Raw genomic sequence first — 19,313 nt, forward strand, 5'->3', positions numbered from 1 at the left:
TTCTGGTCGTAAACCTTAGGCCGTGGTGATTTGATTATATGGATGACATCTGCGCATGCATCAATTTTCGTCCATTTTCAGACCAAAAAATGTCTACCATACTGGAAATCGTGCAAGACAAAATGAGCAAATATAAGCCGTATATTGCAAAAAAGATATTTCGGAAAACAGGTATGTCGTAGAATGGCGGGAATGCCAAAGAAGATGTGGCGGAACAAAAAATGAAGAATACATTACTGGTTTCATTAACCATTCTCTGTGTGTTTAGTCATTTGTTCAACCTTCCTGACCACGTAGATTTCATAATGATGGCAACTTTTCTTTCTTGTCAAACTTTTTTTATTCGCACGCTCTCATCAGTTCTGGGGTTTCCAGAGGATGTCATCCATATAGTCAAATCAACATGGCCTTAGCATCCAAAAGTCCACACCATGTCCGACAATACATCAAAAGACTGGAGTATTGAAAAGCCCTATGGTGCTAACGCAAACGCAGGTGCGGCATGTACGAGGTTTTGCGATTTACACAGATTTGTTGAAGTAGTGGGTGTTTACACTTTTGAGACAAAGTATAAAGACGACAGGCGATTCTATCCGACCCCTGTTCAAAGGTGCATCTAGATTGGCTACGTATATATTTTTCTGTAATCTTTGGAAACATGCGTTTAGTGGTGAAGCATGTAAGATATCATTGCTAGCCAGTGGAGTGGTAACATTCGTCGTTAAGCGTTGGTCGCCGTGCGTACGATTTTGATGTCGTAGAATTTTCAAATAGGCTGTGACCAAAACCAAGGAGGTTTTATAGAACCTCCTTGCCAAAACTAACCACCGACAACGATCTAATCCGTAACAAGACAGCAAATCATGACTTTTTACGACATACGCACGACTATCCCACGACGACACATGTGACAGGGTCCTAAGAAGAGAGTGTACGTGTTCAGATCCGCCCCTAAAAAGGACTCGAATCCCTCAATGGTTCAAATCTTGCAATGTTCGTTAACTATGGATCTGTAATTATTTTTTCACCCTTTCAAGTTTGGTTTTGTCAACGAAAAGCCTTAACTCTTTTAGGCATTGTGCATTTTCTTTGTCCACCTGTTGTTTCCGCATTGGGACCTGACATAAAGCACGAGTTGGTTTCAGAATGTACCCCATGATCTGAGGTTGACGGCCTCCTGTCAGAAAAAGGGGCATATCAGGTCTCAATCATCCCATCCAACCTCTGCTTAGAGAATATGATAGTTTAACATTTTCCTTGCTGCCAAACTTTAAGACCAATGGGAATTTCGTGCCCAAAGGCTTTATACTAGTAAGCACGAACTAGGTTAGAGTACTCTCCAAGCAGATGTAAGGACCCCTCACTCTGCCAAACGTTTAACCTTTAGTACTCTGAAGTAGCCGTTTGGCACTTGATTCCCTATCGGTAACAGAGTGAGGCAGCAGGGAGAAGGTTAAATAGTGCGATGAAATAAGAGTACTAACTGTTGCAGTACAAAACCAGACATGACACCAAGAACGAGCTAGACCCTTACATCTGCTTGGAGATTAGTTTAAATATTTAGTTTTCCTATTCAGTGTATTCAACAAAAAATAATACAAACGAGACAAGGTTTATGGCTCCTGTGCATTTTTCTTTTAATCTATACATGATAACAACCATGACGAGATGCATACATACATGTTCCACTAAGTCTACTTTGCTGCTAATAGTCTGACAGAGGAGCTCTTATCCTAACGCATCACAAGATATTTTCCCATTCTGTTCTTCCATTTTTTTTGTTCCTCTATCTTTGTAGTTCCTCTTGGAATCTTACATTGTAAACTGCATTCTTGAAAAGTATGGATGCTTGAATGAAGAGAGTAACATTGACAAAAATGCCTCTGCTCCTGAGGCTTCGCCAAAAAAACTTGTAAAGCTATGTGTAGTGGTTTCAAGTTAAAGAAATGGTGCATTTTGCTGTTTAAACTGGAAGAATTAGGTCTGTAACAGCTCAAATCATTTGCGGAATACGACGGAAAAAATTCATCTGGACGATACTCGCAACGACAAAATCATTCTAGGGAACATTGTTTAAATCCATTATCAACATTCTCTCAAATTTCCTTACTCCGTTTTGCGGTCGGAACCAAACAAAAGGAATATCTTTACATAATTCAGCGGCCTCTCGTTATCTAACTATTCCTCTAATAGTTACAAGAACAGGGTCCTCGTTTTATCGAAGCTAGCTCCTATCCTCTAGTCCTAGACAACTTGGCTACGAGAAGGGCAAAAATAAAGTTACGAGCTTCGCTGAAGGCTGCGAGGAAGCCAGTCCAGGTCATGAAAAAAGGGGCAACCAGATTTCTTACAGACTATCGCGCAACAATCTGAACTTACACTTTTACAATGTCCAGCATATCATAACCTAAAGAAAAGCTCTGACAAATATGCATGACGTGTAAGTCTATACAAAGAATACTCAATGCTGTTGTTCTCAATGCTGTTTGTAACACTTAAACACAAGTGGCTAATTGCACAATGTAACAAGAGTGCGGAAGAATACAAAGGTTTGTGGATAGAATATAAAGCTGTACAGAAGTAGTCAAATAACCCTCCACTGCTACGCTCTAAGCAGGTAATGAGGTAATGCATATTACAGAACAGCAGCACCAAACATATAATGAACCTTCTGACAATCTCAAAACAGCCTTCCTCCCGCTAAAGAAAACCGTCCTCACTTGTATTACCTATAGTCGTGTGTATTACATTTGGTTTGCTGATGTATCCTTCTCGTTTCAAACAACCGACGTTTTCCCTAAAGTACAAATTTCCACTTTTTGTTCCTCGCAAGACCACGTTTTCTGTGACTGCACTACGGATCGTACACGAAACCACCCACGTCCACAAACTGCTGCATAAATACAACAAAACTTTCTTTTTTTTACGTATCACACTATAGTATCCCGGAAGACATCAACAAAGCACATGAACAACAAGTAGTCTCAGCTCTCCTGCAAAAATTGTTCTCAAATATTTATGGCAAATACTGCCTGCGGAAATTTTCAATTATTATTGACAAGATTCATTTGCATTCCCAGCGCCTGGAGAAGAATTCTAAATAGCGGTGGAATCAATAGGAAAGGGGCGGAAATTCTCGCTAATAATTCTTCATTCAGGCTGAATTCATGGCGAATTGGTGAAAGTTTATATGCAGAACTTGTGCAATTTTGATCACTACAAGTGTAGTTAGTAGCGATAGCAAAGCCCCAGCCGTTATGTATGCCTGTTTTTCTTCTGTCTATGAATGGCGGGTTGTTGATCAACATTTCTGCATTGTTACCAGGTGGGACATTGTTGGAGTGGATATTACACCCCATTTCCACTAGAGGCTGCAACCACTGAGAAACCAAAAATCTGACAGATCACTCGACAAATTTCATAGATGAAGAAGTAATATTCTTCATTTTGTTCGTTCTGTTGTCTTTTAAATCATACTTAAACATTCTGCATGATATTCCAGTTATAAAACCGTTGAATTGTTCAATGGTTGCTCAGCAATCGCGGTCTTGTGGACAGGGCTGCCACAGACAGACACGGCGGCTGAAGGCTTGCATCGCGACCGGCAGGACTAAGTAGAAATTGTGCGGTGGGTGGTGGGGAGGGGGGCGGTGTCATGACACGGAGGAGATGGGGTTGTGCGGAGAGCCCATCTGGGTGAGGACTCTGTCCAGCCACTGCAGGGGGCCGTGCAGGTGGATCTCAATCCAGCAGGGGGTGCTGGTCACGTCCTGCCGGTGGTACTCCGCTCCCCAGCCCTGGGGGGAAAGGGGAAAACGGTCAAAGGTCACGTAGCGGTCATGCTTAGGACTGAACAAAAATATTACAGCCAACCAAAACCCAAAGGATACTGTTTTGTGGTAGTAGGAGGGAAAGGGAGGATTTCACTGTGTTTTAAGTGCATGGCTGAAACAGTTGTGCACTACAGTGGTTAAAGTTAAACAATGGCAACACTTAGTCACAGTGTCATGACTTTGCAGTGGAGAGGTCACAATAAAAGTAAAGCGACTGTGAGCTTTCCAAGAATTACAGTATTCAAGTTGACCAGAATACTGATTGCACAACAAACAAATCAGGATATTTGTCAAATGTCAATAAATGGCCATGCTTCATGCTATCATGAAAACAAAAACATTTCTTCAACCAACCAAATCACAGAGAACACTCAATTCATGGCATTCCAACCCAGCCGGAAAAAAAACAACATCCATACTTCCATCTCAATATAGATTTTTTTTTAAATTTGTGGATTTGAAGAATTTAATCAACTTAGTGAAATATGCATATCAAATATCTAATCCTGACATTAAAAACGCCTTATTGAGAGGAGCTTACTATTTTGGTTGACATGTAAAACCCTACCATAGATTCAGTAACTAGTTGAAAAACATAAAGCATTATATCTGATTTTCCATGTCCCCATTGTATTCTCAACTACAAATTAAAAAAATTAAAGTGTTCAGTGTTTGCCCACCTTGACAAAGCTCATCCTGATGGTGCACATCTTGGTCAGCTCGTAGACTGCCTCGAACCCATGGTTCACCGACTGGGACAACAGCTGCGCAAACTCCTGGTTGTTGAAGATCTTCAGACTGCAGCCTGGCGGAATCTGGAAGGGGGAGGGGGGCAGGGGAGTTGTTAGGCATGTGTAGCTATGGTAGCGATAGTGATATTGAACCAGTTTAGCTCACTGTAGAACTATTCTTCCACTGGTTGTGACAGACGCTATGTACAGTATTTACAGGTCCATTGTTCCGGGGAAATTACCCTAGCTCTTTTCGACAAGCACAATGAACTCGACTCCCAAGGACTGCGATCCTTTCCAGCAGTGTACAATTCGGGTGAGCAACACAGACGGGATTGAACTCGAGGCTTCTAGTTCCAGAGGCAGGGCTGCTAACCAATGGACTACGCAGGCTACATAGCCATATTTGCTTCACAACTGGCCCACAAAACAGCCTGAATCACGTTGTACATTTATCTAGATTTAACGTTTGATCCATAAGACCATGATTTGGAACATAAGTTTGCAGCACTAGAATTTTTGGGAATAATGAAAGTGTTTGTAGCATCTTTTGAGTTCCCAGTTGAAAGAATAGAAGTCGGAACAAATGTTAAGTTCGAAGTTAGAGAAATCATTGTGAAATCAGAAATACTGTGAATATTTGAAGATTTACAGTACCCTGGATATAAAACATATGTTTTATCCCCAAATAAAACAAAATTGTTGAGTTTCAAACACTGCTGTTGAACCTGCACATCTACTAAAACACAACCATAGCCTTGACTTTCAAAAGTTGCTGCTTAGAATAAACTATCTGTCTGTGTAGCCTAATGCATCAGCAGTACAAGACCTTCACCCTAGAAGGACGATCTTGCTATCAATACTCCTGAGGCATACATGTATCAGTGGTTCTAGTCTCAACTTTCTCTTTGGTTGCCTAACTCTTATCTAAAGTGGCTAGGAAAACAAAGTGAAAGTTGTCTTCTTCATCTCCACTCCAAACCATAACCAAGGTATCAGAAGAGACATCAACTCCGCGTTAATCCCCTCCGTATTTTACGCGGATCAAACGGTTTCAAACCCGCCAGTTTGCATCAGATAAGACCAGTTTTCATCCCAATCATGCGATCGGGAGTCTTTCAAGGTCGTTGAGATGGTGCGGCGCAAGTCCAGGAATCGATATCCGTCAACTAGCCACTCTCCCCGCGAGGTTATGGGCTGTTTATCGCCCTGCGGTGTAGCCGTTTAATTCCCGTTAACTCCTCCTTCCAGCTGCAGTTTCCGCGGCGTATGGTAAGAATTTACGACTTTTCCTACCCTCCCGACGAAAATGCATCGATTTTTTGCCTGAAAATGGCTTACAGGGAGGTAAGACCTGCTCTGAGATAAAATTTTACGATCCTCCGGTGGAATTTTATGACGATTCTGAGGGATGACAGTCGACAGATAGAGTCATCCGCGCAGCTCTAACTAGGCCATAGCTCATCCCTGCTGTCAGGAAATATTGATCACAATGTCGTGATCAATACAATGGGCGCTTCTTTTACTGCCAGACAGACTGACAACCCTGGCGGCACCTGATAATGTACAAATTGATGGGCTGTATTAGCAGTGAAAAGTCTGTGATAGCAATACACGAGGCCTATTATCATGTGGTGAGGGATTACCAAAATATACTGCATTTGCTATTGCCGTTGCATGCAATCTTTGGTGATACAAATTTATGTTTCATAGCTTTTGGGGATACACTAAACTTTTTCTTACTAGTGTCACATCTATACAGGGCTGTCTCCAGCTTTAAAATTTTTTTTCTCTGTCCTACTCATTGTTTGGGAGCCCATGTTGTTGATTTTCATTATCAAATCAGTCACCTTAAGGTTAAAAATATACATTTTCATCAGTTTCACGTCATGAAATGCAGACTTTTGGGATGGAAGGGGTGAAATTTTTGTCAGTCCCAACAAGCAAATTTCCATCTCGGGAACAAGGGCCCGGCCCTGTGGACATTTATCTGCACAAACTTTTTAGTCATTAACCTTTAACCCTTAGCACACTGAAGTAGCCTTTGGCACCCCATTCTCTATTGGTTACAGAGTTAGGCAGCAGGGAGAAGGTCAAAATGGAGAATTCTTAGCTTTTCTCCCAATGGTGACCAGTGATTTTCCCCTTGATTAGAAAACAAAATGTTCCCCACCTTGCATACAGTGGTGGGGTGGAATCCATGGTGGTGGTTGCAGTTCCTACTCTGAACAAAGATGGCGCTGTCACTCAGGCACTCGGCGTAAACCTCTCCCCCGACGTAGTATAGGTGCACGCCTGAAACACGATAAACGTGGCGTAAATTGGTGGTAAATTTCAGCGTATTTCAAAGAAAGAACTAGGAAGAACCATTGAGATTTTTGATGCATACTTCTTCAAAGGTACCTGTCACAAATCACCATGAAGAGCCCCATACAACAGTGTCATATAAAACAAAGTGTCCTTCACAACAAAGGTGTTATTTGCAACAAGGTTCCCGAAAGAATAAAGTGCCCTATACAGCAAAGTGTCATATACAACATGTCCTAAATATCAAATTACCCTACACAACAAAGTGTCCTGTACAACAAAGAGCATAACAAAACAAAGTGCCCTACACAACAAAGTGTGCTATACAAAAGGTGCACTACACGACAAAGTGACCTTAATAACACAACAAAGTGCCATGTACAACAAAATGCCCAACACAATAAAGTGTGACTGTCCTATACAATGTGCCATATACAAAGTGCCCTACATAACATAGAGTCATCTGCCCAATACAACAAGGAGTCCTATAAAACAAATACCCTACAAAATGGCGTGCCCTACAAAGCCACCCACCTTTCCCTATATGTCTCCTGGTGTTTTCGATGGTGGAGTTTCTGTTGACGTTGGATATCAAGCCCAGACAGAAGCGGTCGCCGCTGTTGGACGGGTCCGTGAAGCCGTCCACTATGATACTGTGACTTTTGGCATGGAACGGTTCCCCGACACGGTTATTCAGCTCGTAGTACGCGATGGACGCCCAGTACACCGGCTCCTGGTACGTCACGGGTTGGACGTCCCCGCCTGGGAAAAGAAGCAGAACATTCTCCTACCGCCGATTCAAGAATTACTTTCATTACCTAGATTGACAGACATGCTTAGGCATTCGTTACAATTACTCATGCCACAATGTATTGTTATGATGTACAATCAAAATTAGACTACTTATTGCAAAACTAGATTAGAGACTAGAAAGCGATTTTTTTCAAGAGGAAGGAGAAAGAGCAACAGCGGCGGATGATTTTCGCGTATTTGATCACCCAATCAAGAGATTGCCCCCTCAGGCGAAACCTGTAAACATTCAGAGAGTGGATCATCAGAAATCACGTCACACGCACACGCCGGGAACCTCTACTCGGTACGATACTCTACGGGAGAGAGAGAGGACCACACACGGGGTACGCGGAAAACTGGAAGGATGAGGATTGAGTAATAAAAAAGCGAGAATCGTGAGAATGCCTGGGTGTGGTTGAGAGGGGGGTAAAAACACACAACATTCCGTATTCGTCATGCCACGTTATGCACTGTACACATAACCCAGGCATCATGAGTATAAAGCTACCCAGAAGACAAAGGAGAAGCACCGTACATTCAAGGAGAATAGTCCTCAACTCTGGCGGTGGTCTCGAAGACAAGGCGGCTATGTTTAGCCCATGTTCTATAAACAACGAGAAGTGATTATAGCTTACCACACATCGACACAAGATCAAGGGAACACTGGGAAAATTTCTTCATACTAAACAATAGAACTGTCTTTCTTAAAATGTAATGAAATAACTCGAGAGAGTGTATTTCAGGTATAGACATACATCTTGAAAGATATCTTACGTTTTCTTGAATCAGAGATAGTTTTGGTGACAACTTAAATCTGATATGGTAACAATGGTGGTTTTACCATTCAATAATTTGAGTTCCCAGTATACCCTTTTCAAGCTTGCACTAGATAATGTTCTTTTTTCCTGTTCTTCAGACGAAAAGATTTGTGCAACTTTTCAGGCTAGTCATCCGTTTCTTCCTCTGGTTCAAATACCTATATATCACCATATAAACTACAAGGTAACAGTATCCAAAGTCAAAACAGTCACAAATATAGAAGACCATACAATCATTTTGAGAGCACCTTACTGACTATGGTCGTACTACTTAGCATGAAAATGCATTGCATCATACAAAATATATTTTATTCTTTTAATCGTTTTAAAGTGTGCTGTCATCTTCAACTTTGAGAAAAAAATAACTACTAAAAAAAAAACAGGTCACAACCAGGACAGCAAAGAGCTATATGCCTTGGGCACAATAAATGACATTGGTTCATAATACAACAGAAGTTGCATAAAAAGTGAGAGAAGAAAGGGGGCGACACGAGAGGCAGTACTTACTGACGGCAGTGGGAACATTGGGGACGGCGGGCGAGCCCAGGCTGCTGGCGGGGGACAGCTGGCTGGACGTGTCCATCTGTTCCTCGTTGTTCCGGTTCTGGTCTTCGCCGGGCGGCATGTACGCTGGCGGGGGCGTATCTGCTGTGGACAGGACGAGGCAGTGACAGTTTACAAACATTCATTGTTTGTTTGTTTGTTTGTTTACACACACACACACACTCTTGAAGACTTGTCAAAAATCCACATAGTGACCCATACCAGTTTACCACTGCTTTTAGACACAAGTCATCTAATGCATTGTGCAGAAAGCAATGTTAAAAAAAAAACATAGATCTTTGCTCTACTCCCAAGCCAAAGAATATAAAAAAATTGACAGATATCTGACCAATACAAAATCATAAGCTGGCAAGTGACAACCATCCACTAGGCCTAGGGTTAGTATCAGAAGATGAAGCAGTTATTTCAGAGTGCTTTGTTTGTCCAAGTGCTGTGTACCTAAACTCATGTTTAGGTTTAGGTCCGGATTCAAGTCCAGAGGTTCAAGTTCAGACTTGAACCCATGGCATATGTGTGCTAAAAAATCTTTTTTCAGTCACAAGTTAAATCGCCTATTGGCATATATTTTACATGCAATTTAAAAACTATACATGCAAAATTATATTCAGTCAATAGTGCAAACAAAACTTCAGTAATAAACACAAAAACAGCATTGTTTTCATATTTTTCCGGCGCAAATTTCATAATCTAAGGAGGGTTTAGAACAAAAAGGTGAAAATAAGTGATAGACATTTCTTTGCAAGTCCGGACTTGTTTCCAGACGTTTAGGTTTTTTTTTTCACTTCAACCTAAACGTTTTTACAAGTTCAGTTCAGCTTCAGGGTTTTGGTACGCAGCACCACAAAGTGAAGTGTAGTAGAGAGAAAGAGGAGAGTGTAGTTACCGGGTTGGTTACCTGGCTGCAGACTGTAGGGACTGCTGGGGCCGGAGCTGGCCGGGGAGTGGAGCCCCGGGGAGTGGGGGGACTGCATCCCCGGGCTGTTCTGGAACGACTGTGGAAATGTGGCGTTGTGGGGCATCGGAGGTTCGGGGACGTTGTGGTACGGTAGGAGCGTCTGCGACGGGACAAACTCACTGTGGCGGGGTACTAACACTGGTGGTAGCACTGGAGGGAAAGAAGAATGCTTAACTTAATACTCTTACGCCAAAACACGAGTCTTCAGTTTGTTTGTATAAAGAATTTCTGTATGATCTATCAAACTTCAAAGTATACCTATTGTGGGCAAATAGTAGTGCACATGCCAACCATACACACGCCATATCTTCACAAAAGACATCGAGCCGCATAGTTCCCTTTATCTGAGCCCACACTGACAAGTTTTGCCTTGTGTGTAGCTTTTTAAGGATCATAGCTCGGATATATCAAAGTCTACTTATTGTGACTAGGGTTATGTGTGTGCCAAAACACTAAACATTGTTAAGGCACAGGTCTAGATCGTAACAATAAGTGTACCTGAACCTGAACAAACTTAAACACTAGTGGACCGGAGTCCATTCCTAAGACAAAAGATAGATAGATCCCTTCTCAAAAATGATGATTCAACACGAACATTCAAAATATGTAAATCATCTTACTGCAAAAAGATAACAATTATTTGCTACTAAAGAAACGTTAGGCTGCTAGCTACATATACGTCTTAGAAATGATTGGTCAAACTTATTCAAGCACAAGTCCAGACCTGTATCTAAAGCCCTGTAGCCATACTTGTGAATTTTTCAGGTACACAGCCCTACATAAGGAACATACCAATGTCATAACAATCAATTTAATCCATGGATGAGCCACACAGGTAATTCTTGTCACTTTTAATCATACAAAGTATTGGCCGAATCTTTTCCCTCATGGATAATATATCATTGGTGCTGTGACAGATAGTGACTCCACTCTGTAGCCCCTACCTCTACAAACTAGGCGCCCCCATGGTTCCATTATCAGATCAATACCAGCCCACCCTTATCTGCTGCACTTCACCTCCAGAGACACCACACAGACAATATTACTATCACTCATCCTCAGGGAGTGCTGCTCCATCCTGTTCTAATCCCAGCTCCATCCTGTTGATTTTCAAAGTAAGGGTATTTTTTTCGACATTTCCCCTGTACTTTTGCCCCAAACTCTAGATTTCATTAATTATAGACAAGATGCAAAGCTGAAGTTGCAGTAAAAAGGCGAAATGCAACAGCTTCATCCCTCTCCAAGGGTGGATGCCCCCCTCCAGACCCCCCCCCCCTTCGCGACAAGCTTCAGGTGCGTCACATCCTCCCCCATCCTGCTCTAAATTTCTAGGCTGTCATCCTTCATGCAATTTGGGGCTATCTCCTACAGCGATCGTAGCGGGACCCAGGGATATCTATTACACGCGCAATCGTTCAATACGCCCTCACCGCGGCTATCGCCATCAGTTGAATCAAACGTGAAGATCGGGGTTTGATAACGGCTGGCGTAACTGTGACTCAACACAGCAGGATATTACGACCTGCGTGATACATTGCCGTAATATCAAGAAAGACCTTTGCGTACGGATGCACAGGCATCAATAATAACATGCACATGATGCTGATATGAAAAACAAGGTTTACAAATAGGCCGGGATCTAATTTTTTCCTGTGATTATCCCATGGGAACTATCAATCAAGTTTTAATGGGCGTATGTACCCTGAACTTTTGAACCTGAAGGGAGTGTATACAGATTTGAGATAAACGTTGTACCATCATAAAATGTCTTCAAATTGTAAATTACAAATTGTTCCATGTTGGATCCATTGTATCAAATCCTTGCAAGACAAAAATCTTTACTGCTTTGACCAAATGGCTGTGATTAATTCTGAGTGACAAAAGCTTCACTAGAAAACAAGTTAAATATTGCCCATGTGTCTTTTACTTAAGTTTATTAAGCTGCTAGAATAAGCTTCTCAAGTCTTAGCCTATGGCATAACATGCCAATTACATTCATTACAATTCCTACATGGGTTTCTTCTATAATTGGGAGTAATGAAAGGTGCTTATTGTTCTCTAGAACAATTAAACTTTTGTAGGATAAGATTCAAGAAATATCCAATATATCCTATTCCTGTTGTTGTATATTTTCTTATTAAGTAGCAACTGAAGTGAGAACTGAGTAAGGGTAGCCCAAAATCATGACATCTAACTTTAAATTGCCTCACAAAATTGTCCAAAACTAATAGCGTTGTGAGTCACCTTGATGCGATGCGTGAACGTACGCGGCGAAATCCATGTAACAAAGACTGATGCCCGTGATCCCGTCAAAGCCGGGTGAGGACAAAATTCAATCGTTCCGCATGAAATTAGGATGGTTCAGAATTGATTTGGCTGCGTAACAGATTACAATTTGACCTTCAACTCAGTTAGCTGATCCCAAATGTTACAAGCTTCTTCTGCCATGAAAGAAGGCATCAGTATAGTATACAATCCATATTCTATATAATACAAAGTACAGAAATTAAACTATTTTTCATGTAAGTCCATTCTAACTATGGCCAAAACTCAGCTCAACACTCTTTTGCAAATGTCTCCAAAAATCTTTCAGAGACAATTTAGGACTATCCATTTCAAATTTGTAAGCTCATTATCATGTTTGTGTCATTTGGTTTATCAACAATAGACAACAGAAATACAGTTAAACCAGATGTCTCCAGCTTTAAATTTTTTTCCGACCCGCTCATTTTAGGGGAGCCCTTGTTGTTGATTTCCGTTGTTAAATCTGTCATTTTAATCTAACGAAAATACATTTACAACAATTTCATGACGAGAAGTTCCGATTCTTTTAATGGACGGCATTACATCTTTTTCTATCCCGAATAACAAATTCCTGTTTTGGGACAGGTTTATAATTGTTTCCTAAACATAACAGACTGCATAGTTATTTTGACATGATAGCTTGTTATGCATTCTTCCTATATTTGTTGTCTGGGTTTAGACAGTGTTACAAAACACAATCTGGTTAGTAGCCAACCAATCAGCTAGTTGAATCCATTGAGTGGCAAGGCTCATTACAGCGAATCAGGGAACTGGACACAATCATTCCTGGACCAAATTAGGCAAGGAGATACAATTATTTGGAAAAGTGCACATTTTCCAGCAGGCTAACTTGCCTCGAGGGACTCATAGGTCTTCTTCATGTCACATCAACTGGGGTCAAGGTCTGGGGGAGGTTCATTTCACATACACAAAGGTGGACAATAGACCGGTCCTGACTGTCCATCACAATTAGCAGTTCAACCAATGATAGGATGCCAATTAGCCATTCGACCAATGAGAGAGTGGCTGCATGTCTGTCAAATAGTTACATTTTTATGTGTTGTATCTATGTTTTGACAGAGGTTTTCATCAATAAGTGCTTTATGCATTGTTATGTTGACAACACTTTTTAGTGCTCTGCATACAAAATAGCTTACTGATGTAATTATTCTGAGCATTTTGCTATGCCCTAACCATGCATATATAAATCTGTCTCGGTAATAAAAATGTGCCATAAAAAGGGCAGTCTCGTGAACAATTCATAAGCTCCTGCACATAAATTTCCATTGACAAAAGAACTACATAAAATTGTGTTTTTCTAGCAATCCCTAACATTCTTTAGGAAGAGTGACTCACTTCGCTATTTGTTTTCGTTGTCACAGAAGTAAATCAACAAACACTTTGTAAACACCACACATCCGTTACAACAAGAAATACCTCCACAAGCGGTCATTTGTATAAATATCTCCTTTCAATGCTTGCCAACGAAAGGGACCATTTTGTTCCCATTATTTTCAGATTTTCCACAAAACCATTGTCAACTGCCAACATGCGTTGATGGTATTATCGGTCTTTCACCACTCGAACGGATACAAACAAGGTTATTTGACAGCTTGGTGCAGATGCAAGGTGGTCCGTGTATTTGATAAGTATCTGTTTTTCGTAAAATCATATCACCACAGGGGTTCTGGTTGTGGATATGTGTCAATAGATATCCACTGATACATGTATCAAGGGCCTGGTCATCTCAATTCACTGCATCTAGGATGCATTTGCACTATGTACTATCAACTTTGTAAATGTTAAAAACCAAGTATTAAAGAACAACTGCAGTTTCAGTAATTTGAGGAAAGCTACAGGTATTACAGCATACACATTCAATGTTTGTCTGTAGTGATTTAGTCTATTATTCTTCAGTTAAAAGTCACTTTGTCCAAATAAAATCCAATGTTTCTTGAAGTGATACAAACTTTTTGGATAAAATTGAAGAAAAGACAAATTGTCCTTTCTTCAATTTCATCTTAACAGTGTCACAATGATTTCGTAGTGGCATTGTAGTGGACAATCATATTCAATTACTGTACAATGTACAAGTATCGCTTGGACAGTCCATGGTTAAGCAAACATTTTCAAATAATTCTAACCACAAATCATGCTTCTACTTTTTTTCTAGCAGCCCTTCTGCGGGTCAAGTCGTGGACAGTGAGAGTTTGCGTTACAACTTAAACAGACTACTCTAGCCTAAAAGCCAATGTTTTTGCACTGCGGATGTTTTTCACAACCAAACTTGTTACTTGATCGGTCCAGCTTCCGGACTAGACCGCCCTGGCTCCACTCATAACGACTTTATGTTGTGGAGAATGTTTAACACTTCACGTCTAATAACATTCTAGTCTCCAAAAGACTTGAACAAACACTGTCCCTAAAGAGGAAGTTCAGTAGAATGCAGTATGGCCACTTGATACTGTAAATTCATTTACTTTTGTAGTGATTTTATTTTGGGATACGGTGAAAAAGGAGGTTTTCTCATTGTTTTAAATTCACATTCGAAGCATTTCTGTAGTACAGTAGCAGGGTTCTCACCAGGATTTTTTCACAGCGTAGGGGGACCTGGCGCGGCGAATCCGCGCGGTGAGCGCCGAAGGCGCGAGAGCGAGCGCCAAAGGCGCGAGAACTGTAGGGGGGTCCGGGGGACCCCCCCCACCCCACCTCCCCCGGAAAATTTTGAATTTTTAACACTCTTAAACACTATTTCCTGCATTTTGAGGGCCAAATTTTGTGAAATAAAGGCAGAGCCTTTTTACCTTTTACTAACTTTTTTTGTGAATTTGTGAAGGGTCATGACAGATGGAGTAAGGGAGCTTGGTACAGATCCTCAACAAAATGAGTACTCAGAGACACTGTATATGGCATGAAATAACAGTACTGTAGTCATACAAAGGTGATGTATTGGCGGTGTCATGAATTTGTGGTAGAGGGGTCACTGTGAAACTAACTTCTCTGGCGTGTTATCCGTCTATTTGGCCAATTTCGATTTTTCCAGCAACCTGTGGAGCCTGGTAGAGGCTACATTTTACCATCCTTGGAAGGCCTGGTAGAGGCTAAGGGATCCCCACCCTTCCTGTCACAACCTAGACTCCCCGCACCCATATTCTGGGACAAGCTTAGCTATGCGGAGGGATGTCAGAAGAACTGGGTCAGGGAGGTGCCAAACAGGGATGACTCCAAGAAGCAGTGTGCCTGTCTAGGTATCTCAGATATCTGCTGAATTTCACACTTACAGAGATTTCTTAATACGACTGGGATTTCCTGAGAGGACGTGTGTACAGCAGGGTTACTCAGGGGCAGAGAGAAAACACAAAAAACAGAAAAATACAGCTGCATCCTGAAAACCCCTTTCTGACTCACCCCCCCATTGAAATCCACCCTTGCCCCTGTCTGGCTGAAAGGAAAGGAATAGAGCCAAGAGGGATGGTCGGACAATGAGGTTTTTGACCTTTGCCCTTGACCCGAGGCTGGCTATTTGTTCAGGGGACCTGCGGACCAGCTTCCCAATGAATAACTTCCTCTAAACTGTCTGTGAATGCGATCAAAAGGACAGCTGGCTTTTCAACTAGGACTGTAGATGCAGGGGTATCAAAACAACGTTAAGTGCAAAACAAGTCCATTTTCTACTTTGTTAACCAATCTAAATTTACTTCTTATCATGACTCCTGCAATACCAGTGACTTATGTCATACCTGGGCTGCGATAACGTCCGATACCAGTGTTCCGGACTCGTCTATACTCTACAATATTGCACGGGCTTCCATCAAATGATTCTAATGGGAGTGCCAAATGTGACGTTGTCAAAAATTCAAATACCGGATTCAGACGTCGGAATTGATTTTGTTACAATTTTTTTGGAGGACACCAAACTTTCTCCACTTCCTATTGAAATGAGAGGGTTTTCTAGTGGATATCACAACTGAAATACAACACAGTGTGTTCCGCATCACCCTCGGTCCCAGCCCTTCAGTGGATGATAGTTTTTGCTATCGGTGTGCTGGCAGTGTGACGGACAGGTGCTAATATCATTATCTTGCCTCTCAACTTGAGCCTCCAACCTCGTCAAGTATATCAATGGATAGCCCTTGGCACTAGAAAGAGCCTCTACAGCTCTTTCAAAAGGACTTTCCACACCCAATCATGTAAGTGTCGTTGACAGAATGGGATCGCGACCCCTCCTTTTCAAGCTGGTCAATACAGCTAGCGGGGAACCAGAGATGTGTGTGTGCATGAACTTGCCTGTTGACAGAAGTCTAGACAGTTTCTGCAAATACGTTAAGAACCCAAATGGTGAAGATCACAAGGCAAGCCATCCTTTTTAAATCAGGGCTCAAAATTCATTTTTGGAAATAGGTGCACTGGGTGTACACTTGGTGCATCGAATTGAAAAATTAAGGTGTACAGAAAAAAATGTTGAGTGCACGACAGAAAATTAAGTAGAATGTCAGCAAAACATAATCACTGCCCTATTCAGAACTGGAATCTGAGATTCTATAGCTAACTTCAAAATTTCTATCATTTAAATCGACAAAGGCCTGTTAGGCTGTTACTGTTTCTGTACTTCATTTTGTGATGTACGATTGGCCGCTATTCCTCCAAAACTGTATCACGACTACGTTGATGACGGTTAGACATATATCACGACTGCACACGGATGCGACCGTTCCACCATGATTATCCGCCCATCTACGTGTTTTTGTGAACGTGACTTCCTCTGTTGACTCGTCGCCGAACATCTAAGAGATCTCCTCAACATAATCCCCTTCTCTAGCGTAGTTATTTGCTGTGATGTGGCAGTCACAATGGCACTAGGTGCGCGGGGCCCTTAAGGTAGCTAATTACATTACATAAGTGTTCGTACTACCTGAGGTTGCCATGGCAAACTGTGTAAACATGCCACACCAACATCCCCGCACCCATCTCAGACCACCTTGTGAGTGGAACCCCTTGTTCAATGCTACAAGCTAGAGTAATCTTCAAGCAGATGTTGGGGGTGAAAAATTGTAACTTTTTCTGACTGCCATATGGTGTGAGTGGTTGTAAGAAAAGCCAGGCAGTCAGAAAACGTTAGATTTCAACACGACATCTGCTTGAAGATTTAACCTTCTCCCTGCTGCCTAACCTCATAATAAGTAGAGACTAGGTAGCCAAACAGCTACTTCAGTGTGCAAAAGGTTAAGAATAATGGTCTTACCTGGGCTCTCTACCCTTTTGTAGTGGTACGGGTTGATACACACCTCCTTGGTGTCTTTTGCGCCAAACGGATAATTGCAATGCTCTAGTGGCTTCAGCTCGTGGTGGCTTTGAAGGTCCGGCCATCGCCACACACGACAGTATATCACGTGGGGAAGGCCCTTCCGATGCGAGACCTGCAAGCGCCCGTCTAGTGAGCGTGGGATGGTCACACACTTGCTGGGCTGTCCCGGACAACTCAGGGCCTTCTCCAGCTCCTCCATTGCACCTTTTTTCTTCTTCAGCTTCTTGACGAGAGAGTCTACGGCCTTCTCGGCCCATTTCTCTTCCTCGTCTCCTTGCTTCCAGCCCAACAAACGCTTCACAGCTGGGCTGGTAAAAGAGAACAGGCTCGCCATTGTCATCTTGCCTGTGCGGCCACCAGATGGAAGAGAATTCTGCTTTCGCCGCTACTACTACCAAACCACCAGAAGTCCAACGGCGGGTGATATAATTTGCAGCGACGTACGACAACGACACACACTCCTCCAACGCTGCTGGCTACACTGACGGATCACCGAACTGCATTGATGAATATTCATCCAGGGCCTTCCTGTGGAATAATAATAGACACAGGTTTGATGAATGCCCCATCGCATGGACCTGTCAAGTGATCTAATTCACCGTGATTCATACAACAGGTATGCCAAGCATTGGCCCTGGCTTTTTCACACAACCGTGTCCAAAACTCATATGTTTACACAAAAGATTTGACTAAACCCTCCCAAACGACCATATTTCTAGCACATATCATAAATTGTAGTAGCAGACCACATCACATTATAAACAAGACCCGGTGGTGTTGCTCTACAAGATTGTTTTTTTATAACGCCAGACGGCTGGAAAAAAGCGACACGGCGGCTACTGTAAAAACACAAACTATCTCGATTTTATCCAAGCCGGATTATATTTCACAAGAAACTAAAGTAGCAGACAACAAAGCCGAAACACACTGGCGTCCGTCCAAAATTATTCACCCTGCGAAAGAAAAAAAAGGCGACCAACTTTGCCCTCCCCACTTCCTGGTGTCCTAAAAAAAACCCGCGGGCTCAAGTGCATGTGGGCCCGAGGTACAACTGGAGTCGTCACGGAGTGGAGGAATGCGTCCCGAGTCACAACACCGGCTGGGCAAGGCTTGAAAGAGCGGGGAGACATTCCGACATTGTTCTGAAGGGGCTCAAACACACACGCGCTTCTAAATCATACATCAAAATACTCTGTCACAAAATGGCGCCGTCCATTGGAAAAATAGCGATCTCTCCAAATACGGAATACCTACACAGTTTGACGGCAGAGAAACCCGCGTCCTTTCTGGTGGAGTCGTCCTCGCTCTAATTATTCATCTACGGCGGGAAAATTCTCCGACAAAAATACATTCCAGAGGAAAAATTGTCGTTTGAGCCGAAATTTCGGCTGGAGCTTTCGACTTGGCGACACTAGGACTGGCGGCGGACCACCGGCACATGGGGGTTAAGGAGCACATCCGCGCCGGACTACTTTCACAAATCTATTCATTTTTTCCTGGAATTATTAACCATTTTCTGAAACTCTAACTAGCTTCATTCTAGTACAGATATTAATAGAAATAATGAGAGAGATAATCAAGGTGAGTTGTTTGGAAAATTTAAAGGGTAAAGTGAGGTCATTAGGACTACTTTATTTAGTAGCGTAGTAGGAAAATGGATGCCGCCGTAGGATGGGGTGTAAAGGGGCGATGACGTCACCAGAG

The 19,313-nt window shown here is 42.2% G+C and overlaps 1 protein-coding gene across 8 annotated transcripts; it reads right to left on the bottom strand.

Annotated features, from left to right (window-relative positions):
- Window positions 1-1,612: 1,612 nt before the first annotated feature.
- On the bottom strand, window positions 1,613-19,053 carry LOC136436361 (mothers against decapentaplegic homolog 5-like). 8 transcript variants are annotated; one of them, XM_066430264.1, is made up of 10 exons: window positions 18,864-19,053; window positions 18,590-18,718; window positions 17,547-18,137; window positions 9,929-10,150; window positions 8,989-9,129; window positions 8,199-8,267; window positions 7,406-7,633; window positions 6,738-6,859; window positions 4,514-4,648; window positions 1,613-3,797 (listed from the first exon to the last, which is right to left on the bottom strand). In XM_066430264.1, exons 3-10 carry the CDS (start codon window positions 17,947-17,949, stop codon window positions 3,654-3,656), a joined length of 1,464 nt encoding a protein of 487 aa, XP_066286361.1. In that variant the 5' UTR covers window positions 17,950-18,137; window positions 18,590-18,718; window positions 18,864-19,053; the 3' UTR covers window positions 1,613-3,653. The 8 variants fall into 8 exon arrangements, with proteins under 8 accessions (XP_066286361.1, XP_066286364.1, XP_066286363.1 ...); XM_066430267.1 differs by lacking the exon at window positions 18,590-18,718 and having other exon boundaries at window positions 8,989-9,126; window positions 9,941-10,150; XM_066430266.1 differs by lacking the exon at window positions 18,590-18,718 and having other exon boundaries at window positions 9,941-10,150.
- Between the last annotated feature and the right edge of the window lie 260 nt (window positions 19,054-19,313).

The sequence above is a fragment of the Branchiostoma lanceolatum genome, chromosome 6, assembly GCF_035083965.1.
Source record: "Branchiostoma lanceolatum isolate klBraLanc5 chromosome 6, klBraLanc5.hap2, whole genome shotgun sequence".
NCBI classification, from domain to species: domain Eukaryota; kingdom Metazoa; phylum Chordata; class Leptocardii; order Amphioxiformes; family Branchiostomatidae; genus Branchiostoma; species Branchiostoma lanceolatum.

Bases quoted from the DNA above. Each gene is read 5' to 3' on its own strand.
- LOC136436361 (XM_066430263.1), bottom strand. From the start codon at position 17,949: ATGACAATGGCGAGCCTGTTCTCTTTTACCAGCCCAGCTGTGAAGCGT. The intron at 6,860-7,405 runs GTGGGTGGCTTT...ATCGTGTTTCAG, and splicing joins CAGGAGACATATAGGGAAAG to GCGTGCACCTATACTACGTC. The intron at 4,649-6,737 runs GTGGGGAACATT...TCCCCCTTCCAG, and splicing joins ACCCCACCACTGTATGCAAG to ATTCCGCCAGGCTGCAGTCT.